Source organism: Marmota flaviventris, chromosome 17 (assembly GCF_047511675.1).
Source record: "Marmota flaviventris isolate mMarFla1 chromosome 17, mMarFla1.hap1, whole genome shotgun sequence".
Lineage (NCBI taxonomy): Eukaryota > Metazoa > Chordata > Mammalia > Rodentia > Sciuridae > Marmota > Marmota flaviventris.
In genome coordinates this window covers 41584721-41610672 of record NC_092514.1, presented here as the reverse complement: position 1 = coordinate 41610672, position 25952 = coordinate 41584721, and the positions used below count along the sequence as shown (strand labels likewise).

Below are 25952 nucleotides of genomic sequence, written 5' to 3'. Positions count from 1 at the left end.
TGTAGGAGGTTTAGTTCTATTTCTTTTTATACGCGTGCAACAATCCTATAGAGTGATGGTGACTTGATCCAAGCCACACAGCCTCGTAAGGATAGGGATAGGGCTAGATAATAAGTTCTTTGACGACGAGACCTAATCAAGACAAGACCTGGTGATAGCTACTTGATGCACATCGAGTATATCGACGCTCTACTAATGAGGACTGGACGAGTGAGCAGGATCCATCCATTGCTTTTGACTGCCAATAAGTGCCGAACGCTGATTGGCTCTGGTTTAGAAAACGAGCGGAAGGGCGTGCGCTAGGAGCTGCTGCGTGAGAGGGGCGTGAGCCAGTTGGTCTGGCGCCATGGCGTCGTTCAAATGCAGCACCGTGGTGTGCGTGATCTGCTCCGAGAAGCCCAAGTACCGCTGCCCGGCCTGCTGCGTGCCCTAGTGAGTGGGAAATTCTTGGGGGTCGGGGAGCGCGAGTGTCCGGCCGGGTCTGGGCCGGGCTTTGCGGGAGGGGCCGTCGCCTTCTGGGCTGACTCGGGCTGTGGTCTCTGTCGTTGCAGCTGCTCGGTGACCTGCTTCCAGAAGCACAAAGGTAAGGCCCGGGTGTCCCCGCTTTAGCACCTGGCCTCCTCGTGTGTGGCACCCCCCACCCCACCCCAGTGCCTTCAGGGGGACGTGGGCCTCAGGCTGCGCCTCCTCCAGGCCTTGCAGCGCCGGATCCGCCCGGAGCTCCTCAGACCTCCCAGGCAATTCTGTCTCACTCGGGTCACCATTTGTTCTGTGAGAGCCTTGCGTCCTCAGTCTGTCTCTAGTGTCCTGTACCTCTCCTTGTGTGGGGGGACCCCTGTAAATGCTTTCTCGGTTTTTAACAGTCAACCTACTTCTATCCTGGCTTTATTCCTACGTGCCCACTGTCGTTTTCTTTTTAAAAGAGTCGACTGCTTTAAATCTCCAAAATTGTGATCTAAATAAACCTTTTCTAAGTAAAAATCAAACAAAACCCCCTAGACTGCTTTCGTAGCAAAATCCTACGTAGCTGTTCTTAGCATGCTAGCGTGGCCTCTCACCGTTTGGCAGAAGCTTCTCTGCTCAGGTTAACTAGAATGTTTCACTCTCGCTCTTTTTTTGTGGTTCCGGGGAGGCGAGCATGCAAGGCAAGCACTCTACCAACTGAGCTTTATCCCCAGCCCCAGTTTCTCTCTTTTAAATAGTGAGACATTGGTGGGGGAAGACAGACTTCCTGTGGGGGGCATTCTTTTGCTCTGGCTTCCTCTTGTGCTCCAAGTACCTGCCAGGCTGCCCTATCAATCAGCTGGCAATTGCTTATCACTATCTCCTAATTCCTGACTCTGCTCTTTTCTGCCTAGGCATAGACATTTTCCTCTGCCAATAATGCTCTTCTTTCCTCCTAACGCTTCTCTAAGAGTCATCTTGGTGATGTCTCTTGGTTTTCTCAGGTGGACTTAGACCAGACCCTTCTTCTCTGTGTCTAGCTATCTCCCATGACTAAAGCCTTCAAAGGTGGGAGTGGTGACTTTCATCTGTGTATTCTCAGTGGCACTGGTACATATAAATTTAACATCTGAAATTGCTGAGAAAATCATGATGCTTATTGAGGACACTGAGCCACTTATCAAGGTGAAAACCCTGTAGATTAGGGAAGGAGAATGAGAACATGTTCTTGAAATGTGTGAACACAGCATCCTTAAGCCCTTCTGTTAGGCTTAGGGTTTTTCTCATCCTGTCCCTCTGATGTCTCCCTTCTTCCACATCCATTTCCACCCAGTACACATGCTTCTCCCTTGGCTTGGTGAGGAGGTGCAGCCTTATCACTGAAATGGAAGGTGTGTATGTCTGAGATTTGTCTTTTTCAGAGCAGTGCAACCCTGAAACTCGTCCCATTAAGAATAAAAGATCAGCTGCTCCTGTGAAAACTACACAGCCTGAGGAAAACAAAGGTGTGTTGTTTGGATGATTGATTTCAAACAAACCTAGAGGAGTTTTCAAAGACAACTAATGGAAAGAAATGAATCTAAGACATGGGCTGCAGAATGACTTTGTTAGGGAACAGCAGTCTTCTCATCCCTGACCCCAGGAGTGGGTCATGAGTTGTCATGGGTGGTGAGAGAGCAGCCTGACACTTCCTTCATGGGAGGAAACCCAGGAGCAGGAGTCAGTGGGGAGAAAGGCCATGACTGTGGTATAGTAATGTGAGGTGGGTTCTGCTGGTAGAGGCCTTTTCTTGTCACAGCTTTGGGTTTCCCTGCCTGAGCCTTCAGTTAACCTGAGCTAGGCTGAGGCAGGTGGTTTCCTTTGGTTTGGGTCACTTCACTGCTGCTTGGGACTCCTCCTGCTGTGGTAATGGGCTGTCATTCCATCTATCCTATCCATCCATGTAGAATTTCCTTCATATGTCCTGGGTTATGCATTGTTCCAGGCCTCTGGTTCCACTAAAGAGGTATTGAAGATGGATGGGCCATCTCTGCCCTTTGGGAAACTTCCTAGTTGGGTTTAGGAAGGGCCGGTAATTTCTGCCTACGTGGAAGCTCAGGGACTTATGTTTGGCAGGTTTTTACACATCAGCTAGTTCACTGGCCCATGGAGGTGGGGTGTTAAGAATTAAAACACCAGGTTCCAAGCTCAAAGACCAGAGGGAAACATAGTTTAAGTGCTAGGATACATTTAAGTAAAACCACCAATTTTTCTTTCACCTGCTTTTCCTTTTTTATACAAGAGGAGTATAATTGTGAATTCCAGAGATATTTTTATTTATAACTACTTGTATACCCCATCACTATTGGGTATGCACTTTTTTTTTTTTCCTTTGGGAGTGTTAACGTCCGATGAACTGGCTTCGACTGTTAAACAGATTATGTTGTGTGTTTCTTAGATGATGACTCCTCTATAGCCGATTTTCTTGATAGTGATGAGGAAGAAGACAGAGTTTCTTTGCAGAATTTGAAGAATTTAGGTAAGTCTGTTCTGTATTTATTTCCTTGTTAATCATTGAGATAATTTTATTGTATAGAATTTTTGTTTTTGGTTGTGCTGGGGATCTAACCCAGGGCTTGTGCATGCAAGGCAAGCACCCTCCCAACTGAGCTGTATCCCCAACCATCTACCCCCCTTTTTAAAAACGCATTGGAGATCAAACTCAGGGACTCACTCATGCAGGTAGGCACTCTATCACTGTGCTACACCTCCTGCCCTAATTTCCTTATTATTTTTTGAAATATGACTTAAGCTATTAAAAATGGTGTGGCATACAGGGCCTTTCCTTTCCTTTCCAGCTGTACAGTTCTGTAAACCTGAATGATTTCACATTTCCTGGCCTGTCCACAATGCCCATTGTTTCTTTTGTCTAGAATCTGGTATTGCAGGTTGGCAAAATTCTGTCCTTCCTTCAAAGTACAGTTTAAGTTTTCTTGGCTCAACTAAGCTTTTCTTGACCCATGTCTCTCAGAATTAGGCACTTGTCTTTGCATATTGCCTTGAACTTATCAGTTAATGTACCACTCATATTTTATCTTATACATCAATTTGTAGGGCAGGGACCAGTATTTCCCTGTGCTGGATTTATAATCCATTCCTTAGTGCAGGCTAGTAATCACAAGATTAAATTTTCAGGGGGGAAACAGGTGTTAATAATGTACATTTTGGGGGGCTGGAGATACAGCTCAGCAGAACACTTGTCTAGCATGTGTGAGGCCATGTGTTCATCAGGACTATACACATGCAAAAAGCATGTAAAAATAGCACATTTTTTGTAGTACTTCTTAGTCTACTATTTGTATGAGTTCTATGTATAATTAATTTCATTCTTTCCAGTCAGTCAGGCTAATGGGTTGGCCTTAGCACTTGATACCACTGTAGTGATGAGACAGTTGTAGGGCAGGGTTTGGTTCCAGCAGAAATCATCTCTAGGCTAAATACAATAAGTATACATCTCTAGATTACCTAATACAATGTAAATGCTGGATAAAGTTGTTATGCCGAATTGTTTAAGGACAAGGAAAGTCTATATTTGTATAGGCAAAATTTTGTAACCGAAAAATTTTAACATTTTCAACCTGATTAGTTATATCCATGGATGAGAAACCTATGGAGCTTGGGGTATGACATAATGGTTTACAGGGATGCAAGAGTTTATTACATTTAAAACATTTAGCTTTCAGCCATCTCTACATGTTCCTACTTGAACTTAGGCTTTTTTGTTGTTCTTTTTTAAAGGGGAATCTGCAACATTAAAAAACTTATTGCTCAATCCACACCTTAGACAGTTGATGATCAACCTCGATCAGGGTGACAACAAAGCAAAGCTCATGAGAGCCTACATGCAGGAGCCCTTGTTTGTGGAGTTTGCGGACTGCTGTTTAAGAATCGTGGAACCACCACAGAATGAGGATTCTTAAAATGCATTATTGTGCTCCTTGGTCAAGCACATGCCTGACTCCCACAACTACCTAGTCTTTGCAGGGGGGTGGGTCAGGAAGCGGCTAACGTTGTTGGCCTTCGAACATGGAAGGTGGCTTCCCAGATGCAAGCTGACTGCTGAGGTTGTGCAGGTATCTGTTTCTTGACAGGTGTGTATGTTTCAGGCCATGGGGAGTACTCAATGTAGCAAATCCTTTATGAAGAGAGCTTGACATTCATAGGGTTGTTTTCAAATGTTTTATTTTTGGTACATAACTTATTTGTCATGTTTCATACTTATTTCAGTTGAAAACTGATCAGCATTACTAAGTAAAATCAAGATATGGTGGTTCTCTTGTACATTGCATTGTTCATTGTCCTTGGTCCCTGATTTGATTGTTTGAAATTAAATAAGTCAACAACTTATTAAATAAGGTTGTTCCTTTGAGGAACTAAATGCAGTTTTTCCCAGCCAAAGTTCTAAAGCCCATGTTAGTTTAAGTTTGCCTGTTTTCTAAAGTGCTTGTGGGTGATTGGGTGCCCCACTGTAGTGACAGATCAAACTCCAAAACAGCCTCATCTGCTACCGAGAGTTTGATCCATGAAGTAGTGAGTGAAATGGTAAGTTCTCTGTGGCCTGAATCCTGGCTTAATCACTAGCAACCCTCACACCTCTCAGTGCTTGGGCTACAGACCTGGGCCTTGCAGCCTGGAGTTGTTTCACGTGCATACATTTACAGTTGCTGTGGGATAGTTTGGCAGTTGTGTGCTGATTAAATGTCTTTGGCAAGGCATCTGGCAGGAAAAGGCCTCATGGAAACAAAGGCACTACAGATCACTTAGCCAGGTAAAAGCAGAGGGTGAGAAGAGGTCACACATGGATTGGCCTGTGTTTTTCTAGCAGAATCTGATTAAAGCCAGTAACACTAAAGGGTGAAGGTTCAGGGCAGGTGTCGGCGTAGCGCAGTGGAGACTTTCTGCAGTGAAACCTTATCGAGCCCTGGGGAGAAAGAGATTTAGCTTAGCCCCAGCTCCCAGGAGTGCCAATGTTAGAAATGTGAGGTGTGGACAAGTACTGGTCTGAGGGCCATACCAGTGGCAGGACTTCGTTAATGTATTTTTTGTTTTTTAATTCTGAAATAGAGTCCAATATCATATTTCACATCCATTCAGTATGGGACAGATGAGGAAACCCTAGGAAGGGGTAGAAGTTATCACTTGTCACATTCCTATGACTGCTTCCAGCTGGAAGATCAAAACATTTATACTTCTGTTTACATTTATGCTGGCCTGTGAGTTTTCATGGGAGTGAAACTCAGGCATTCAACCAGTGAGCCACATCCCCAGCCCTTTCTTGTATTTTATTTAGAGATGGAGTCTCACTGATTTATTCAGTGCCTCTCTTGCTGAGGCTGGCCTCCTGAGCCACTGGGATTATAGGCATGTGCCACCATGCCCAGCTTCATGGGAGATTTTATTCAGATTATGGCCTATAGTAATTCCTCTGCTTTGGAAATTGACAAAGCAGAAGGAAGGAAACAATTTCGCTTACTCCTTGCTGTGGCCCATTCAACAGAGTATTAACCATTTATAGATGAAGAAATGGAGGCTCTCAGATTCACCCAGGTCATCCAGTGAAAGGGGCAGAGCCAAGACCCAGATCCTGAGGTTCTGCTTCTGAGCGCTAACACACCTATCAACTTTCCTCAGCTGATTTATGAGGCTAGGCTTGCTAGGGTGAACTAAAAAGCTGTGTGTGACATGGGCTTCCTGAATGCTGGCTCACTCTCTTCTCTAGCTGCTCATATTATAAAAGAAGAGGACTTGGACCATTAATACCCATTTCTCATTTCCTCAGCTGGAAAAGGAGAGATGAACCAAGTAATGAGGAAAACATGGTGCCAAATCCAGTGTTTTGTGAAGTGACAAGTCAGTCCCACTTGGGATTAAGTAAAAGGACATTCAAGCTGTGTATGGTGGCACATGCCTGTAGTCCCAATGACTTGGGAAGTTGAGGCAGGAGAATCAAAATTTCAAGGCCAACCTGGGCAACTTAGTAAGACCCTGTCTCAAAAACTAAAAAAGGCTAGGGGTACGTAGCTTAGTGGTAGAGGACTTGGCCTAGCAGTAGCAAGGTCCTGAATTCAATTTCTAGTACCATAAGGGGTGGGGACTAGTGAAGGTTCTGGAAGATAGATTCCCAGTTTCAATAACGGAAATAATCAGAACTTGCAGCTGGTTGGGAAGCTCAGGCTTCGGGGTTTACCCAGTAGGGTTAGGGAAGGGTCTCCTCCCAGGCTTAGTCTCCCTGCATTCCCTAGACAGGTGTGAGGAGCTGGACCTGTGGTAGAGTAGGACTGCTATCCCATCACACATCTTACCTGAGGTAGTGCTCGGATGGACCTGACACCAGCCTGGTCTTGTTGTGCTGTCTGGACACTGGAGCTGCTGGAGCTGCCTGAGGGAAGCTGGAGGCAGGCATGGACTACCAGTTTTCTCTGAAAGCTGTGTATACCCACAGCTGCATTGGCCAGGACTAGTCCTAGAGGCCAAAGCCGGATTATTGCCCCTAGGAGCCTGGTCTGCATTGGGGGCAGTGGAGAGGAGTTCGGGGAACCATGAGCTTGGGAAAAGTGTTTTTCTTCCAAACCATCCAGTTCTTTAGAAGCAAGGAAGGCCATTCTGATCTTAAAAAGAAAAAAAAAAACTTTTTTTAAACTTTAGATTTCTCTAGTCCTTTTTTTTGGGGTGGGGGGAAAGACAGCGGTGGGGGGGTACCAAGGATTAAACCCAGGGGTGCTTAACCACTGACCCTAGCCCTCTTTATACTTTGAGACAGGGTCTTGCTAAGTTGCTGAGGCTGGCTTTGAACTTGGGATCCTCTTGCCTCAGCCTACTGAGCCACCGGGATTACAGGCGTGCACCACTATGGCTGGCTTTCTAGTTCTTTTAATGGAAAATACAAACCAAACTATTTTTAATAAATCAGTTTAACAAGATGAATTGAAGGTACCTGATGTGAACAGCTGGATGCCAAGAACTAGAAGGGGTCCATGTGGCAGAAAGTAAGGCAGTTGCATAAGCAACAGCCTTTCTGATAGGCCATAGAAGTTATGCATTTAAAGTACACAAATTCATGGTTTAGTATGTTCCAGGAGTTAAACTCATGCCACTGTTTATCATCACTACCACCACGGGAGGAGCTGCCTCTGCCTGTCTTGCACAGGAGGAACACAAGGCTGAGAGGCTGAACATCCTTTCCGACACTGGCCCCCACCCCCATTCCCACCCACTTGGGTCAGGTGCCAGAATCTGTGAGCTGCCCACCCTGACTTCTCAAGTCGTACTCACTCTCCACTTCTGCCATGCGTGCTTGATGACTGTGGCTGCTGTGTGCAGCCTCTGGATGTGTTTCCGAGTTAACCAGGAACGAACGGCTAAGAGGTTTGCCCAGAAACAGCAGAGAGACAACAATGGTCATTAGAGCACTTGGCAACCTGGCTGTGCCAAAACATCAGAAATGCGTTTTATCTGAAGTATTGGTTACCATGTATTATAGAATATATGAAAGTCAACACATGAAGCAAAATGGGCTTGTTTTTCCCTGCTAGTACTGGGAATTAAACTCAGGGGTACTTTACTACTGAGCTGTATCCCCAACCCCATTTTATTTTTATTAAAAATTTTTTTTTGTAGTTGTTGATGGACAGAATGCCTTTGTTTACTTTTATGCGGTGGTGAGGATCAAACCCAGTGCCTCACACTTGCTAGGCAAGTGCTCTGCCACTGAGCTACAGCCCCAGCCCTCAGCCCCCAGCCCCCAGCCCAATTTTAAATGTTGAGACATGATCTTGCTAAATTGCCCAGCTGGTTTAGAGTTTCAATCCTCCTGTGTGGCTGGGATTATGGGCACATGCCACTGCACCTGGCTCAAAATGGGTTTTTAAAAACATTTTACACAATGGTGGAATGAGATGGACAAATATCATTACTTAGACTGCACATATGGTGTGATGCTACATCATGTACAACCAGTGAAATGAAAAGTTGTGCTACAATTGTGTACAATAAATCAAAATGCATTCTGCTGTCATATATACCTAATTAAAATAAATTAATTTGAATTAAAAAAAAAACTTTATACTTAGAGCCTACACACTCAGTGATACTTGGGAGGCTTTGACTGGCCAGGCCCAGAAGGATCACCTCCATCTCATACTCAATCCCTGGCAATGCCAGGAATGGGAGGGTTTTGGATCATTTGTACCTTTTAAAATATTTGTTTTGGGCTAGGGTAGAGCACTTAGCCTAGCATACACGATGCCCTGGGTTCCATCCCTGGTGCTGCAAACAGGAAAAAAAGTCTCTTTAAAAAAAAAAAAAAATGAGAATGGTACTACATGCCTGTAATCCCAGTGATCTGGGAGGCTGAGGCAGGAGGATTACAAGTTTGAGGCCAGCCTTGGCAACTTAGACTGTCTCAAAACAAAAAAATGAAAATGGATGGGGATGTAGCTCAGTAATAAACTGCCCCAGGTTCAATCAATATTTACTTATTTATACTAAATAAATGGATACATTTTTAAAAAAATCCTCAAATTTTCTTGCTTGCTTTGAGTGTAAGATACATCATCATCATATGCCCAAATGCTGATAAAATTAATTACTGGCTGGTTTCAGCATATTCTAATTTCTTTTGGTATGATTATATAGAGAACAAAGGATACTCCATTAAATAGCATTAAAAAAAACTTTAAAGACAAATATAAAAATCACCTGTTATCTCCCCAATCCAGAGAGTTCTACAGTATTTATTTACCTTTACAGTTCTTTTTATGCCTCTATACATAAACACACCTTACAAGGGATCATCCTTAATCTATAGTTTAATATCCAGGAAGTGGTGTTCCAATAAGTGTATAATAGTCCTCAAAAACATTTGCTGTGTCATAGGGATGATCCATAATTTAGCCATTTGGGCTATTTCTACCATTTTTTCAAAATAAGACTGGTATGAATCTTTTCTTTTGATGAATCAAATGCTGTCACTTTTACCTTCTTCCAAGCCCTGCAGCCTAGCAGGTATTGATTTACGAAAAAGGAGCGAAAAAGACAGTGGCATAAACAGCTATATTGGCTGAGAAAAGGGAACTGAAGGCAAACGTTTAGCCTAGGTAGGAACGATTTGGTTTCCATTAACCTGCGGACTCTGGGCGAGGTGCACAGGGGGTTCAAATCCTAGGGCACCCAGGGTTTGCCATCCACCTACCTGCCTGAATGAGGGTGGCAGCTCGCCTCTGCCTCTTCTGCTTTCTATGCTGGTGTTGTCTCCAGCCACACTGGATGCAGCGGGCACACTGCTCCAGCACCTGCGTTCGTCCATTTTCCAGAAGCTCTAGCTGGAAGGAGTTACGTCCACTGAGGTCCTCAGCCTCTCCTCCCACTGTCCCCAGGAGGGCCCAGACTGTCCTGCTGTGGACAGCCCGAAGCTGGCAGGCATAATCTCATCCCTCAGCCAGCTTACCATGAAGTCAGTCATGAACACCTTGGTCCTGCCACACTGCAGTGGAGCTGGTGTGCACTCAGCTGAATCAACAGGTGTGGCTGCTGTCCCAGTTAGTGCTGGCAGAATGTGGAGAAGGTCCTGGAGGAGAGTCTGCAGTGTGGCCGCCTCACCCTGTGGTGGCTGTTCTGGGGGATGGAATAGAGAGACCATCAGTGCATGGTCCACTCCGCATGCTTTGGTAGCCCTAAAAAACTGGCTTTGGTCTCTTCAGCATCTTCCAAGCCTCTTTTCTGCTCTTCTTACCTCCAGCCTTTCCTCCCTCCTCCCATTTTTTGGGGGAGACCAGAAGCAGTGGCTCTGTTGTCTCTCAGGGACCTGCTGTTCTGAGGAGTCTTGGAGTCCCCACTGTGGCTATGCCCTAGCGTATCCTGCAGCCTCCATGACCACAGGTCTCTTTGGACAGGCTAGCAAAGGGGGTGATGCCAGTAGAGCAACTCCTTCCAACCTGGCACCCCAGGCCACTCAGCCTGCATTTATTTACATGGTCCCAACATCCTGAGAGGCAGAAAGGGCAGCTGGGCCACTACTGCAGCTCCTGACCCCTTACTGCTTGCCATTTTTATGGAAAAAGATAGAACAAATTCCAGTTCCACAAAGGCCCAACAGGTCCCACTGTTGCCCTCCCATGTCTTACGGGGCTAACTCCTGTGCAGGAGGATTTACCTGAGGGCTCTGAACACCTTTAGCTGCTCAGGGCCTCCCTGGAGACACAGGCTACCAAAGCAGATGCCAGCGATCAGAGACAGCCGCAAAATCAAACGGCCCACAGGGGCTTGGGCAAGAAACATGAAACAGGAGAGCTAACCAGACAGAGGAGTAAGAAATGAGAGAGTGAAAAGAAAGTGATGAAGCTGCCCAAGAGGGGAGAAAAACAAAGCAGAAATGTCTTATGAAGTACCATGGGCACTAGGGGAGTAGCTGTGGCTGGGGACCTTGGGTCCCATTCCTGGCCTCCTTATTCCTGCAGCCTTGGTTCTGTCTACATGCCAGATACCTACAATCGGCCATGGGCCAGACTTCCCCTGAGGTTAAAGCTTGCCCAAGTGCCTTCTGACAACTCTTGGGACCTGGAGCTCGTCAGTCTTGGAGGGCTTTTGAGCTTCCCCAGACCTCTCTGGCTCTTCCTGTCTGTATACCAGTCAACGCCTACCAAGGCTGACCAGTTTCTTCCACACATCTCTCACCTCTCTGGCTTCTCTCCCCTTGGCAGCTTTGCAGCCTCACTCCCGAGACCTCCACAAGGCCCCCCGGCTGATGGAGCTGCTGGCTTTCTTCCCTGCAGTGCCACCTCTTCTGTCCAGAGAATAAAAGTCTAGGTTCCCTGAGTAGATCACCTGTCACCACTGTCCTGATGAGCCAGCAAAACTGCAATGGCCTGAAGTTCCTCACACCCACACTGCTGTCTCACGCCTCTGTTCAGATTAGCCTATTCACCTGGCTACCCAACTTACCCTCACCTACCACCTGCTTTAGGAAGCTTTCCCCAGTTCACACCTGCCCAGCACTTCCCACAGCATCCTGCTCACAGCTCTGCCTTCCTGCATTCCACAGTTGTCTTTGAATTTGTTCCCTGTACTGAACGAGGAGCCATAAGGGCAGGGCTATGTTGTATTCAGTGACCTGTGTTTGAACAAAGGGCCCCCACTCACCAGAGTGCTCTTTGGCAGAATATGGGTTATGGAAGCTTGAGGATGCGCGAGGACAGAGCCTTCTCAGTAACTCATATCGTTCCATAAAGTTCTGGTGAGAGACCCTGCAAGCCAAAGCAGGTGAAAGAGAATGAGTTCATCCGTGAGCCAGGTACATCACTCAGGGCTCAGTTCCTTCAGCATCTCTCAATTCCTGACCCTTCACTTCTCATAGGCCTGAGCTGCTTAGAAGGGCCCTTCCCCGTTGGGTTATCTAATTAGCATTTTTCTGTTTCTTTCCTAGCATCAGTGGCACTTATTTTTCCTGACTCCATAGGAATGTATACCCCAAGAGGGAGAGACTCACCTTCCTTATTCACTGATACATTACCAGAAACAATGCTGGTAATTTTTATTGTTCAAAACAGTGTACAGTAAATGAATGAATAAATTAATTAAGTGCTGCTCCTTGAGTTCCAGGTGGACTTCTATAGACCTGCCTCTTTTTCTTCATCTCTACCTCCAGCTCTGTCTTGGGCAGGCTCCTGTCTGGGCCAAGTCCTGTAATTCACCCCAGCAATGCCCTGTTCCCTGTGGTGGTGTGACTCACTCACCGAATGGGGAAGCCAGCAGCACTGATATGAATGGTCTCTACAAGGCCACAGGCCTCCAGTTGGCTCAGGACCTACAGGGTGGGAAGATAGGGTAGGCACTTGTGGGACCAGAAATGCCATTCCTTCTGGCTTTTTCTTGGGCCCTAGCCTGTGTGGTGCTGGAGGCTCTCCTGAGCCTTGGCTGATGAGGGTATCTCCTTGGGGTGGCAAATCAAGGAACCCTGAAAAAATTTCCTCTGTAGAAAGAGGGCCCTGGTAGTTCCAAGTCTCCCCAGATGCCTGAGTTTTGATACAGTTTAGGGCTTTGATGGTCCTGGCTGTCTCATCCCTTCCTTTGGGGAAGACTCACTATCTCAGAATGCAGCCCAACCAGATTTCTAGTTCTAATTGTTTTTGCAGGTAGCAGAGTGGTTCACAGCTGAGGGGCTGGAGGTCATACTGTAAAGATTCTCCCACAGTCTGAATTCCAGTCTTTATCACACAGCCAAGTAGTCCTGGCTACCAACTCCAAGGCCACATCTATCAGATGACCCTGTGTTCCTTTTTAGCTCTGTCCAGCACTCACACCTCATCCATAGCCCTCAGAGCCTGGTACCCTGAGCAAAAAGGGCACCTGCTGGCCAAAGTGCTTTTGCGTAGATTAGACAAAAAAAAAAAAAAAAAAAAAGATACTCCAGTCAGAAATGGCTACATTGTACATAGACTAAAATGACACAGAGTTTCAACTAGTCACAAAAGATACCTACCAATCCTTCAATCCCTCCTCAAGGCACCTAACTTGATGAACAGAGAGCAAGAGACACTGGAATCCCTACTTGCCTCCTCGCCTAAGCCACTGCACAGTACATGCCACACAGCCACACAATTGCACATGACTGCCCTGCCCCAGCAGAGAAGAGCAGCCCTCCCTAATGTTAGGCCCAGCCTGAGACTCCCAGACACTCTGTTTGGAGATGTCTTGCCCTGCATCCTCCCAGGGCTTGCCAGATGGGGATCAGTGCAAAGCAGCTTTGGTCCAGTGTTTTTACCTCCTCTTGGAGGAAGCTCTGCGGCTGGCCCTGGCTGTTGGGCTTAATACATCGAATGTAGTGGGGTGTGGTGTTCTGCAGGATCCGCAGGAGCTGCTCCAGAGAAGCCTGAAGATGGGAGAGATGTAGGGTTAGACAGGGACTGGGGCTGCTCAGGGCCATAAGCCAAGCCCTGGTTAGTAACTGTAGCCAATGCCTCCAGCAGCCTTCTCAGCCTTGAGACCAAGATCCTCATGTGCCCTGGTGACAACTACCGGAGGATCTTACTGAATGGGGAAGACAGCAGCACTGATATGAATGGTCTCTACAAGGCCATTCTCAAAGCACACCCCCTTCGTACCTACTATTGCTCCTCACCCTCGTCTCCAAGGAACTTTTGGAACTATGACCTTCATCTGATCAGTTTGCCTACATCTGATCTCAGCTTCCTCTCTTGCCCCATCTCCCCAGAGCAATCTTCTGGAAGAGAACAGTTTCAACCCCCCCCCAACCCCCGCTGCCATTCTTTTAGGCAATAGTTGCCATTATTAAGCTTGCCCTGTGTGATGGAGGCTTGCAGGGACCAGGACCTAGGCAGTCTGCTGCTGTCTCAGAGCTTAGTCTCAGGGGCCACACACATATAGGACACCCTCTGTGGTGTCTGAAGCTGGGGTAGAAAAATGCTAATCAAACTGGGTACTACAGGGTGCCTCCTCAAGGAGGAGCTCTCTCCTCAATGACAGAGCAGAGGTTTGATGGATGAGTAGAAACAAACTAAGAAAATTGGTGTGGGAGCTGAAGGGCAGTGGTCAAGAGATCCCAGGTGTCAGGTGTGGTGGTGTATGCCTATAATCCCAGCAATTTGGGAAGTTGAGGCAGGCGGATTGCAAGCTCAAAGCCAGTCTCAGCAATTTAATGAGGCCCTAAACAACTTAGCAAGACCCTATCTCAAAACAGAAAGTAAAAAGGCTGGGATGTGGGTCAGTGGTTAAGCACCTTTGGGTTCAATCCCTGATACAAAAAAAAAAAAAAAAAAAAAAAAAAAAAAAAAATCCCAGGAAGGTACATGCAAGGGCAATAGCAGAAAACTGACAATACTGAGAAAAATGACAAGCCTGTGCCTGCTGAGGACAGGTTTGAGCAGGACCCACTCAGAGAGGTTCACGTAACTACTGTTCTCATGTTAGCATCCTATCATCAGTGAGCAAGAGTCCTTCCACTCCCCCAAGATGTCATATCATTACATCTGATGGCCTGTGTGTCCTGTCTTTGTTTCTACCCTGAAGTATAAAGCCCATGGGAACAGAGACCACATCTGTTTGACATATAGCAAATCACTGCACCACTGCTCCAAGCAGATAGCTCCAGTCTTGGGAGGGGCTCAATAAACATTTGAGATTATCATGCCAGAACCACCAGACCCACCTTGAACTTGGACACCACAGTCAATGCAGGGGTCCTGTTCTGGCCAGAGGGTTTTTCCTGGGTCTTCTCTTTGGGGTCAGTAGGAAACAGCACAGTGAGTAAGGAGTGCTGGGATTGCTGCAAGAGCCCAGTCAGTTCAGGGGGGACGGGGTCCTGTAGAGAAAGGGCAAGGGTTGCAGGTGAGAACAGGTGGACGGCTTCGTAGAGCTGTCCATATGCCCCCCTGGATGCCCAAGCCAAGGCAGGGCTTCCGGGAGGGCAGGGCCTGAGTCCAGGCCAACCAAAGACCCAGACCCAGGGCAACAGGTCATTTCCAGGCAGGTCAGGCTGGATTTGCAGAGACCCAGATAGTGATCCTGGATTCTGGGTGGACATTTGAGAGAAAAAAGATGCCTAATGGGAAACCACATGCACGAAGCACAGTGTCCTGCTTCATGCACCATCTCTTCCAGACTCTGGTCCAGGCTGAGCTCACCTTGTTCTTCTCCACCAGGCCTGCTGTGTGGTACCGCACAGGCCCTGCAAAATGCACCACCACAAAACTGGGCTCCCGGCTGAGCTTATTGTGGCCCAAGCAGGGGCTGCCTGCCAGGGCACTCTCAATGCGTGTCTGGAGCTGGGCTGCACTGCTTGGCCGATTTAGGCGGCACTCCTGTGGGGTTGGGAGTGGGCAGTCAGTCACAAAAACAAGAGGATTTCATAACCCTCATAGTCCCTACTGTCCGGCTTCCATGGCAGCAGGGTTGTCACACAGGAATTATAGTGACCCCAAGAGGGAGAATAGAAGAATCAGCAAACCCATTTGGCAGATGGAGAGATAGAGGCAGAAAGAGAGCACAGAATAGTTAAAACCACAGAAAAGCCCAAAGACCAATTCTGGTGCTCAGTTCTAGTGGACCCTCTCCACCTCGTTTATGAGGGAGCAGATGCTGATAGGGCTTCCCTCGATGAGATCCAAGCAGGTCTGGTTGTCCTGGTAATTGACAAATGACCACTCCAGGCCTTCCACTGCGTATTCCTCCTAGGGGACAGACAGGGAGTAGGATAGAAGAAGGCCTCCCACAGTTGGCCTTGGTACCTCAGCATGTTCCAAAACAGCACCAAAGAAGGAACATGAGTCTATCAAAACATTACATTGGCCTGGGAGTGTAGTTTAGTGCTATAGCACTTGCCTAACACACATGAGCTCCTGGGTTCCAAAAACAAAACCCACCACATCCTACTTCATATATATAACTTTTACTTGTCAAAAACAAAATGAGGAATAAAAGGCTCCCAGTCAGAGCTGGGCTGAAGGACCAGGTGAAGTGAAGGACCCAGAAGAAGTACCGCCCACCTTGCCCTGCCGCACCTGCTGAGCCCTGAGGTAGTGTGCCACAAAGTGTTGCTGTAGCTTCTCATTGGCATAGTTGATGCACAACTGCTCCAGACTGTTGTCAGGAAATGACTCAAATCCATACACATCCAGCAGACCTGGGAGGAGGGAACTCATGCGGTCACTGCAGGAGTAGTGGGATTCCAAGACCCCAAGGTGATTGGGTCCTTGATAAGGCCTCATACTTGGTAGCCTGGGGATGAGGTAAGTGAGCCTGACACCTTCTTGGTGAGCTAAGAACACCACTTTTACTCTCTGCACCCCACCCAGGGTGGTCCCAGCTCTACTCCATGTGCTCTCAGAGCAGGCAAAGAGCCAAGTGAAATATGAGGAGCAGTAGAGGGCATCAGGCCCATTTTTGAGTCTGAATCCTCTGGTTCTGAAAGGCACCTTCTGTGAGGAAACCAGGTACCAGGGAACATTTTCAGTGTCAAATTTAATTCAGAAGGCCTCAGTCTCACCAACCTAGTTGGTGCCTAGAACACCACTATTCCACGAGCAAAGTGCACTGGCACCTCTAGGCTTTACTTCCTCCATTCCCTGACTATCCACCCAGGGTTAGAATGATGTTGACCTGTCAGGTCCCCTGGTCTAGCTTTCACCCATCCCCCACTTCTCTTCTGGGATTAGAGCTGGGTGTCTGGAAGAAAAGGGGCCCTTACAGCCAAGACACCAACCAAGTCTGTTTGGAAAGACATGAATGGTTAGATGTGAGCATCAGAAAGTACAGATCTCACCCAAACGCTGGATGAATGAAAGAAGAGATGGGAGTATGGAGAAGGGATGGGCTGCTCAGAGCCTCACAGGGGACCCAAGCCTCTCTGTTCATGGCTCTACTGCTTTTTTCTGGAGGGTTCCTGACAGGGTAAGCTGCTGCTACCTATGAAAGTGGTCCATGAGTCGGGGTCTGCATAGATGCTACTGTTGATCACCAACACCAGCCAGTCAAACAGCCTGTAGGGGAGAAGAGTTGGACTGTGATGAGGGGCTGAGGCTGAGCCTGGGGATGACAAAATTGCTCTTCCAGCCAGGGAGCCAACCCTCAGGGGGCCTTGTATTCTGAGCCCAATAGACCAAAGGCTAAAAATCATCTTCCTGCATATCCTGTCTTGACCTACTATAGATAGAGACTCTGGACATGCATGTTCCCAGGTACACACAGACCTGGCCTGTCTTCCCAGTAGACAGAGCACAGGACAAGCTAGGTTCCAGGACAGACAGGGCACAAGTCTGCATCAGTCACATGTCTTGACACCAGTTGGTGTCATGACTAGAAGGGGCCATTGGGCAGGCCAAGGTGGGCTTCCTTAAGAACTGAGTTCATAGAATTCCAAGTCTACCTGCAGAGCCAAGAACTCAACACCCCGCCACATCCTTCAGCTCAGTCCTGCACAAGCAGACCCTGAGCGACTTAAGGCCAACAATGGCATCTTCCTTCTGGAACCATCACCAACCCAGAGAAGGTAAGGTTACTGTAGAAGATGGTGGCATGTACAACACTGTTCAGGGTTTCTTCTTTACAGTTTTTCTTAAAAGTTGCTCTGCAACTTTTCCCCCCAATTCAGTAAACAGATCCTCTTTTACAACAGGGCTTTAAACACCCATTTGAGCTGCTAAAAATGAATAACCTAGTGTTGCAATGACTGATGGTTTCTATGTGTAAAATGTTCTATGGTTAGGAGCTCACTTTGTGACCTTCACATTTTAACTGCTCATTTTGCAGTAAAGCAAAGGTTTTCAAAATCACTGACCTGAAATTCTCTTAGAGGCAGTGGTATCTGAGTCTCTTGTTGAAATGGTTTTAGTCTAGGCCCAGCTACTGGGGACCATTTTCAATTCAGAGGATCTTTTCCCTCAATAGTGCTTCTCAGGCTCTTGGCTCTTTGAGAAGTTCATGGAAAGCACAGGGACCCTCTCTCCAGAAGACTGCCTGAGGTCCCAAATGCATGTGTGTGCATATATATATATATATATATATATATATATATATATATATATTCATTCCATAATCTCAGAGGATTCTGGGTCCCTGGAAGAACTTACAAGGCACCCTGAAGCTTCTCAGAGCCTAAGGTGAGACCGTCCTTGACCACATGGCCCGGGACTGGGGATGCTCATGTAACACACTGGGAAAGGCCAGGAGCCCACCTTCCCCACTGTGCTGCCCACACCTGTGGGCTGAGCCTCTGGCTCTACCACCATCTATCAAGCTCCCCAGATAAGTAACACAAGGTCTTAAGTGTCAGGGTCCAAGAAGAGAGTGGAACCTATCCACCCAACGTTCTAAACCTAGAACTGTGAAGATGCCAGTTCACCTCTGAGGCCCGCTTTGCCAGCAGACAGCTAAGCAGGCTTTCCTTGCCTGTTGCCCATGACAAAGCAAGCTCCTGTAGCTGAATTGAGGTCAGGAATATGGCAAACTCTCCTTCAACCCTCAGAAACAGAAGTGAAAAAACATGGGAGGCATTCCCTGCTGAGAAACCAGTCTGCTTTATCTGACACCCCCCAACCTTGTGCCTGCATCTACTGCCTATCACCAGTGTCTGGTCCAACATTTGTAACTGCTCACCGTGCATAGACCAGTTTGGCCAGACAGTCTCTGCGGGTGTCACACTCAGCTCGGGAGCAGGCCTTCCGGAACACCTGCTGCTGCCTGCCTGCCCTGATGGTTCTAATCCGCAATGTCTCCAGCAGCATGTCCTCTGGGAGCTGCAGTAACGAGGCTGATGTCCTGACAGAGCCTGGGAGAGGCAAATCCTCCTTAGGCAAACCACTCTTCAAACTACGAAGCACTGTGAAGTCCTCGCAGTGGAACCATGACTCACCCAACTGGATAGAGGAGACCTAGGCTTTGACAGGCAAAGAGACTTGCCAAAGGCCTCCATAAGTGGCAGAGACAGGACATGAACCCAGGACTTCTATATCCCCACCCACACTGCCATCTGTGGAACAATGACTTTATTAGACCCTTTTACTCTCGTTTTCTCATCCGTAAGATGGATATGATCATGTCCACCTCCCCAGAGACAGGGTGAGGAGTAGATTACAGCAGACAGTTTCCATCCTCTAGTTTCCCTCCTAACCCCCAATGTTGTAGTTTCTAGCCAGGGCCCACCCTACTCTCCTGTTCCCTTGCCCCTCACACTTGGCCTCTTCCGTCAGTTGGCAGGGCTGGGCTTCATCCTCTGAGTCTGCAAATTGGACATTGCCAAGGTGCAGCAGTCCAGCTAGGACCTGAGGGGGCAAAAAGGGTTGGTCAGAAACAGGAGAGGACTGAAGTGAGCCCTCCTTCTGAATATAATCAGGACAAGACTGAAGAATAGCTCTCGACTACACCCAACCATGATCTGTACAAGGTATATGCATCACCTCCATTTTCCCAGTGCCCTAGAAGGCATGTGCTATGATGATGCATGTGCTGGAGATGGGAGAGATGGAGTGGGAGAGGCTGACTCCTAAGCCCAAGGATACTCTGAGGGGGAAAGGCAGGATTAGAACCCAGGGGGGCGTCTGTCTTCAGATGCTTCACAGAGCAGCCAGTGGGCCCCCATGTGTACCAACCACCTGTCCCTCTGTCCTCCACTCTCTAAACCAGACTGTGTGGGAAAACTGATTGTCAGTTATAGGCCAGGATTACTTCTGTGTCTGCTGGGGGCTTGGCTCTGGCTTCCTGGGGCCCTTTCTCAGCCCTGTAGGGTTTAGGATTCCCATCCTGGAGAGCAGCTGAGATCTTGGTCTCCATAGTGTGTGCCACCCTTCTGCCTTTGAACACAAATACATGGACAAACCCACAGGAGCTATGGAAAGAAAACCCCTCCAGGCCCAGCAACTTTAAAACCCTCGGACTAGAAGAAAAGGGCCCTTTCTGCCGTTCCTAGGCAAGTCACCTCCTTTTACTACTGGCCACAACCTATCCAGGTGAGAACTGTTATGCCCAGTGGGCAGTATGGCTGTGGTAGAGGGTGATATGATACACCCCCAAACCAGCAGCACTCCTGCCTGGACTCCTAGTGTTGTCCACTCCTGGTCTTGTTCCCATATGATGTCCTTCTCTCCAGCCTCTTACCTGGCAGTGTCCATACTGGGTATAATACCTTCCCTGTCTGAGCAGCCCCCATCTGGAGGTAGTCAATTTCCATTGCACTGTCATCTCCCTGAAGTAGCTTTTCTGTCCCTGCTGTCCCCCTATCCTATTTAGCCTGTTCTCTTGCTTTGGGGGCTGAGGATGTGAGGGGGAGGGAGGCAGTCAGTCTTGTCAGCAAAGGTGAACGTAGGAGGAAGCCACTGTGGGGATACGCATGGGGTTAGCACATGACCAAGAGGGAGGAGCAGAGATGGGAGTGGAGAGAGGAGAGGAAAACAAAGGCTGGACTTTGGAATTACTATGTCTGAATAAATTTATGACAGGTAGGGCACGCCTATAATCCCAGTAGCTCAGAAGGCTGAGGCAGGAGGATCGCAAGTTCATAACCAGCCTCAGCAAAAGCGCAGTGCTAAGCAACTCAGTGAGACCCTGTCTCTAAATAAAATACAAAATAGGACTGGGGATGTGGCTCAGTGGTCGAGTGCCCCCCGAGTTCAATCCCCAGTACAAAAAACAACAAAAAAACAAATTTACTCTATTACAGAGTGATATTGACTTTAGGTAGGTCATTTTACCTCTCTGGTTTTCTTAAGAGTAAAATGAAAATAATCTCCACACACAAGGCACTGTTGAAAAAAAACAAGTGAGCTAAGAAGTATGATTATGATTTTTAAATTTTAAATTGTTAAGACAAACATGTGGTAGGATTATTTCTCTATTCTCATAACTGCAGTAATAACTGACCCAAGCCATCTTAGGTCACATAGGTCACTGTACTATGTTCTGTACTCAAGCACTATGTACTATCCTGTCCTCTATGGCCATCTAGCCCCACTACTCATCTCCCTGGAGAGGTGACCGACTGGCTCCTTGGAGACTATGTGGTAGGGCCCAAAGCCCTAGATGTTCAGGGAAAGGCAAGAGTTTCAAGTCCAGGGAAGGATGCTATGGAAGGGGCTGCTTGGCACCTCTGCCAATATGAGCAGCATGGCTCTCTTCTGACCTTAAAGATGTTGTTCTGGGTGCGGGTATCGATGCCCAAATGGAGCATGGCCTCTCTGGTCACCTCAAAACAATCCTCTGAAAAAGAAACCCAGTGATGAGCAGGAGCAGCAGGAGGGCAAGGGAAGCAGACCCTGTGCAGAGTGGGCATGTGCTGTTGGGCTAATCCAGGGTGTGGAGTGAAGCTCCACTTACCTTCCAAAGTCCTCTCTGGGTTGGGCAGCCAGGAGAAGGTGGATCCCTTGGGGAGGTGCCACTGGACCCTCTCCTCCTCACTGGCTCCTTTGCATATCTGTGGAAGGGTGGGTAGGTGAACTGGGAGTGCAAGGGTAGCCCAGGCTCCACAGGCCTGGGGTTGGGATAATAGGAGAAATGGATATAATGTCACAAAACTGAGAGAGCCCAGGGTAGGAATGAGAACAAAAGAAGAAGCAAATGTCATCCTGGATATCTCCCATCTGATGCACACACACAAAAAATCCTGCTCTGGGAAAGCCTTTAGTTCAGTGAAGAACTACAGCTCCTGTCTGGTGAACCCCTATCTTGACTGGAGTGGTACTTCTCTACCTAAGGATGCTCCCTTTCTTAAAACAAGGAGACTTCCAATCCATACTTTGGGGTCTAGTAAAGGGGCACAAGTCTAGGGAAGCCTCATTCTAGTAAAGGACACAGTTCCCTAAAAACAGACTACCTTGAAATCTTCTAGTCTGACAAAGAGGCAGAACATACTCTTCAGCCAAAACTGTGCTGGAAGCCCAGGTCTCATATGAAGCAGAAGTGTTCCATATTAGTTTATGGGAATAAGCTGGGCACAGTAGCACTTGCTTATAATCTCAGCTACTCAGGAGGATTGTAAATTTGAGGCCAGCTTCAGCAACTAAGCAAGACTGTCTCAAAAAACAAAACAACAAAACACAAAAAACAAACAAACAAAAAAACAAAAGGGGTGGGCATGTAGTTCAGTATTAGGGTACCCCTGAGTTTAATCCCTAGTACATTAAAAAAAAAAAAAAGAAAAAGTTGAGGAATAAGCAGCACTACTAAAAATCAGATGAAGGAGCCAGGCATGGAACATTATGGAGACCTGGAGACAGACCCAGCCCTGCCCTGCAGGTGGGCACTATAGGTCCCTCTTGGCACAGACCTGATAGAAGATGTGGAAGTTCCTCTCACTGGAAGCCTGGCAGGCCACACGAGTTTTCTCTAGGAGGTAGGTCTGGACTGCAGCTCCTGTCATCTGCTGGGCCCTGGCACAAAAAGGTAGGAGCCCATTAGTTGTCTATTTATTCAATAGCCATCTATTCAGCACTTAACGTGTACCAGACTGCCACCTAGCAACTCCCTGCCAACCTATTCTTCTTAGTAGGCTGAGAACCACTTAGAATGTCCTTAGGTATTCTGGGAACTTCCCCTGCATCTAGCTTAGGTGGGCAGGGCCATGGCTTTTGTATATGGCTTTTGTCCCATCCCAAGGCATGAGCAGAAGCTGTAGCTTAAAGCTCAGGGTTATGGCCCAAAGAGGTAGCAATTTATTTAGAAGTCCCTGAGCAAGGCTATAAGCCAAGGAATACAAAGGCCATGTCAAGAACACCACTCCAGTTCCTAAGGTGAGAGCAACTATGATTCTCAAGGTTCAAAGATCACTATAGAGTTTATTGATCCTAAATATTCTCATACACATACATGATAAATTCTGCCCAGAGAGGTGGCCAAGGCTGGTGATAGCCCCAGCAGTTTCCAAACCCTGGCCAGTCCCCTCACCCCCCCCACCACCAGGGCCAAGGAGGCAACAGTAATTACCTGTTCAGCTGGAGCTGGATGAACTTCCCAAAGCGACTGCTGTTGTCATTCCTCAGTGTACATGCATTCCCTACAAATAACACCTATGTTTGCATAACTCCCCTAGGTTTTAGAGTTCCCAAAGGGACAAAAGGATGGGCATGGCTGCCCATCCTCAAGTCACCTAAAAGCCCTTTTGTTGGTTTCTACATCATGGGGGACAGGACTAGGGAAAGGGCACTCAGGCCTTGGCAAGCAAAATGCAGAAGAGTTAGAATTTCCTGGCAAGGAGGTGGAATGAGCAAGCGTACGCATCAGGAACTTTTTTTGTTTGAAGGGAGGTCAAAAACAACACACTGTCATTATTGGCTTCAGACAGCAAGATATATCATCTGGGCTTCAGTCTCATCAAGGACACCAATAGCTATGCTTCCTTAGACAAATCTCCTTTAAACCATCTGGAGACTGAATGGAAAGATAGGATTTGGACTAGATGAGTCACCAGGTCTTCTTCAACACTGTTACATGTGTCTAGGATGAAGGCAAGATGACCAAATGACATCCCCTTTATTGGAAGGAGGTTGGGGGGAACTGGGAGAAGGCTGGGGGTCCAAGGCAGTGAAGAATACACTCATCCTCCAACCCCCAGAGAGGGTCTTAGAGCAGTGTTCCTCTTCATGCCAGGTGGCAAACCCTAGAGAGGAAATGGGACTGAAGTATAGTACAGAGGTTGCTAAACTCACCAAAAGCTTCCATGACAGGGTTGGAATTCAGGATCCGCTGTTCGATCCTCTCGGCAATCTTGTGGTTCTCCCAGGAAGTGGGTGAGGTAGCTACGACAGCATAGAATTTCATCAGGCAGCGGGACGTCCATGTCTGCAGGAAAAAACAGGCTCATGGGAGCTGTGTCCATGTTCTTTCCTATTACCAAGCCTGCCTGAGGCTCTTCTAAGAAGAAGAATGCTCTTCTAAGAACCACTATGTGTGTTGCTGACCAAATGAATGACTACTGAATTCAGCTCTGGCCTTGGCAATGCATTATTATAATTGTGAAATGGGAGGGTGCATCTCAGTTCCAGAGAATGCACTAAGAATGAGGGGACCTGGGCAGTGTCACAGCTAATATTGAATACTCCATGGAGGCCCTGAACTACAGCGGTTTTCTGTGTTTTCTTACAAACCCTAAAGAGACAGATATAATTATGCACATGTTTTTAAAATGATAAAACTGCAGAATTAAAAAAAATTTAATTTATTAAAGATCAGTAAATGACAGAGCTCTGATTAAATGCAGGCAGCCCAAGTATAAAAATTCTTTAGTTTCAATCAGTTGAATGAGGTAAATTTTCACTTTAAATTTCCAATTATTTGTTGCTAGGACATAGAAATATAATTGATTTTTATATATTGACCTCATGTCCTATCATTTCACTAAACTCTCTATAATTTTTTAGCTGTAGTAGTGATTTTTGTTTTTTGCAAATTCTTTAGATCTTTCTATGAGGCTGGAGATGTTCCCTCTTTTCTATTTTCTGAAAGACTTTGGGTAGATTTAGTAACATTTCTTCCTTAGATGTTTGGTGAATACAAGTAAAGCTGCCTGGGCCTGAAGCTTTCTTTGTAGAAAGTTTTTTTTTTTTTTTTTTTTTTTAAACTGTGACTTAAGGGGCTGGGGATGTGGCTCAAGCGGTAGCGCGCTCGTCTGGCATGTGTGCGGCCAGGGTTCGATCCTCAGCACCACATACAAACAAAGATGTTGTGTCCGCCGAAAACTAAAAAATAAATATTAAAATTCTCTCTCTCTTTCTCTCTCTCTCCCTCTCTTTAACCCTTTTTAGTGAGACAGGGTCTCATTAAATTGCTTAGGGCCATGCTAAATGGCTGAGGCTGGCCTCAAATTTGTGATCCTCTTGCCTCAGTCTCCCAAATAGCTAGAATTATAGGCATGTACCACCATGCCTGGCTTAAAGCCCCCCTACCTTTTTGTTTGATACTGGGGATTTAATCTAGGGTACTTTATCACTAAGCTACACCCTTGCCCTTTTTATATTTTGAGGCAGGATCTCACTAAGTTGCTCAGGGCCTTGCTAAATTGCTGAGAAGACTGGCTTTGAACTTGCTATCCTCCTGCCTCAGCCTCCCAAATTGCTAGGATTACAAGCAAGCGCCAACATGCCAGTTTGGCTTAAGAACCTTTCTGATGTGCCCATAACCATTATACTGGAATTCCCATCAGCTTACTTTATTTTCAGTGCTAGCACAGAACTTCAAGAAGAAGGGGAAAGTATTTTACCCCAGGTGACAGCAGAGCTAGTAGAAGAGCCTGCATTGGAACCTGTCTCTGGAATTCTGGCCCAATGCTTACCCACTATGGTATACTGACTCTCTGTGTTGGCCAGCCTATCTGTGAATGACAAGGCAGCAAATGACTCCACAAGGAAAGACCACTGCCTCTCTACAGTTATGAGTTGACAAGGTAGAAAAGTGGTCCTCCTACCTTTCCAGCACCACTCTCTCCACTGACCACAATGGACTGGTTAACTGGCTCAATCAGGCTCTTGACATTCCTGTAGGTCTGTTCACCCACAGTGAAGATGTGGGGTTTCAGTTTCTGAAACATCAAAAAGGGAATGGTCATGTGTTTTCAAGAAGTAGTTGAGCCAATGATGGCTGAGATGGGGAGGCTGCCAACAGAAATGCCAGGATACTTTCTCCAGAAAAACTTCCTGGATTTAACAGTGTTAAGTCCAACTGTGGAACTTCTATAGTGACTTCATTCACATTCTCTCTGCCTGGAAGCAGTGCTGGTCTCAAGCAGTTAGCAGTCAGTGACATTGACACTTTATGTTCCCATCTTATTATTATTATTATTTTTTTTGGGGGGGGGGTACTAGAGATTGAACTCAGGGACACTTGATCACTGAGCCACATCCCAGTCCTATTTTGTATTTTATTTAGAGACAGGGTCTCACCAAGTTGTTTAGCAACTCACTGTTGCTGAGGCTGGCTTTGAACTTATGATCTTCCTGCCTCAGCCGCCCAAAGATGCTGAGATTACAAGTGTGCAC

At 47.0% G+C, this 25952-nt stretch overlaps 3 protein-coding genes across 13 annotated transcripts in view; 2 read left to right on the top strand and 1 right to left on the bottom strand.

Moving 5' to 3' along the window:
• Nucleotides 1-247: 247 nt before the first annotated feature.
• Znhit3 (zinc finger HIT-type containing 3) lies at nucleotides 248-12167 on the top strand. Of its 2 annotated transcripts, none has more exons than XM_071603562.1 (5): nucleotides 248-432; nucleotides 552-583; nucleotides 1866-1949; nucleotides 2882-2962; nucleotides 11903-12167. In XM_071603562.1, exons 1-5 carry the CDS (start codon nucleotides 347-349, stop codon nucleotides 12034-12036), a joined length of 417 nt encoding a protein of 138 aa, XP_071459663.1. In that variant the 5' UTR covers nucleotides 248-346; the 3' UTR covers nucleotides 12037-12167. The 2 variants fall into 2 exon arrangements, with proteins under 2 accessions (XP_071459663.1, XP_027806072.1); XM_027950271.2 differs by lacking the exon at nucleotides 11903-12167 and adding an exon at nucleotides 4222-4771 and having other exon boundaries at nucleotides 280-432.
• The window catches only part of Pigw (phosphatidylinositol glycan anchor biosynthesis class W), a 34208-nt gene continuing 11144 nt past the window's right edge, over nucleotides 2889-25952 (top strand). The window contains exon 1 of the mRNA XM_071603561.1: nucleotides 2889-2962. The gene's annotated coding sequence lies outside the window, so the exon portion shown is untranslated. The remainder of the gene's footprint in view (nucleotides 2963-25952) is intronic.
• Nucleotides 4649-25952, bottom strand: part of Myo19 (myosin XIX) — a 28716-nt gene continuing 7412 nt past the window's right edge. For 4 of the 10 annotated variants that reach the window (XM_027950270.2, XM_071603557.1, XM_071603556.1 and 1 more), the window contains 21 exons: nucleotides 25382-25495; nucleotides 23628-23760; nucleotides 22906-22975; nucleotides 22250-22352; nucleotides 21301-21397; nucleotides 21107-21183; nucleotides 19163-19253; nucleotides 18589-18760; nucleotides 16900-16973; nucleotides 15996-16117; nucleotides 15552-15665; nucleotides 15120-15296; nucleotides 14645-14797; nucleotides 13241-13348; nucleotides 12213-12283; nucleotides 11620-11723; nucleotides 9929-10095; nucleotides 9674-9803; nucleotides 7756-7841; nucleotides 6786-7091; nucleotides 4649-5404 (listed from right to left, as the gene is read on the bottom strand). In XM_027950270.2, coding sequence (XP_027806071.2) covers nucleotides 5276-5404; nucleotides 6786-7091; nucleotides 7756-7841; nucleotides 9674-9803; nucleotides 9929-10095; nucleotides 11620-11723; nucleotides 12213-12283; nucleotides 13241-13348; nucleotides 14645-14797; nucleotides 15120-15296; nucleotides 15552-15665; nucleotides 15996-16117; nucleotides 16900-16973; nucleotides 18589-18760; nucleotides 19163-19253; nucleotides 21107-21183; nucleotides 21301-21397; nucleotides 22250-22352; nucleotides 22906-22975; nucleotides 23628-23760; nucleotides 25382-25495 — 2598 coding nt within the window. In that variant the 3' untranslated portion in view covers nucleotides 4649-5275. Of the gene's footprint in view, nucleotides 5405-6785; nucleotides 7092-7755; nucleotides 7842-9673; nucleotides 9804-9928; nucleotides 10096-10633; nucleotides 10822-11600; nucleotides 11724-12212; nucleotides 12284-13240; nucleotides 13349-14644; nucleotides 14798-15119; nucleotides 15297-15551; nucleotides 15666-15995; nucleotides 16118-16899; nucleotides 16974-18588; nucleotides 18761-19162; nucleotides 19254-21106; nucleotides 21184-21300; nucleotides 21398-22249; nucleotides 22353-22905; nucleotides 22976-23627; nucleotides 23761-25381; nucleotides 25496-25952 lie in introns of those variants that run through there. The other 6 variants (XR_011705051.1, XR_011705052.1, XR_011705053.1 and 3 more) reach the window with 6 other exon arrangements.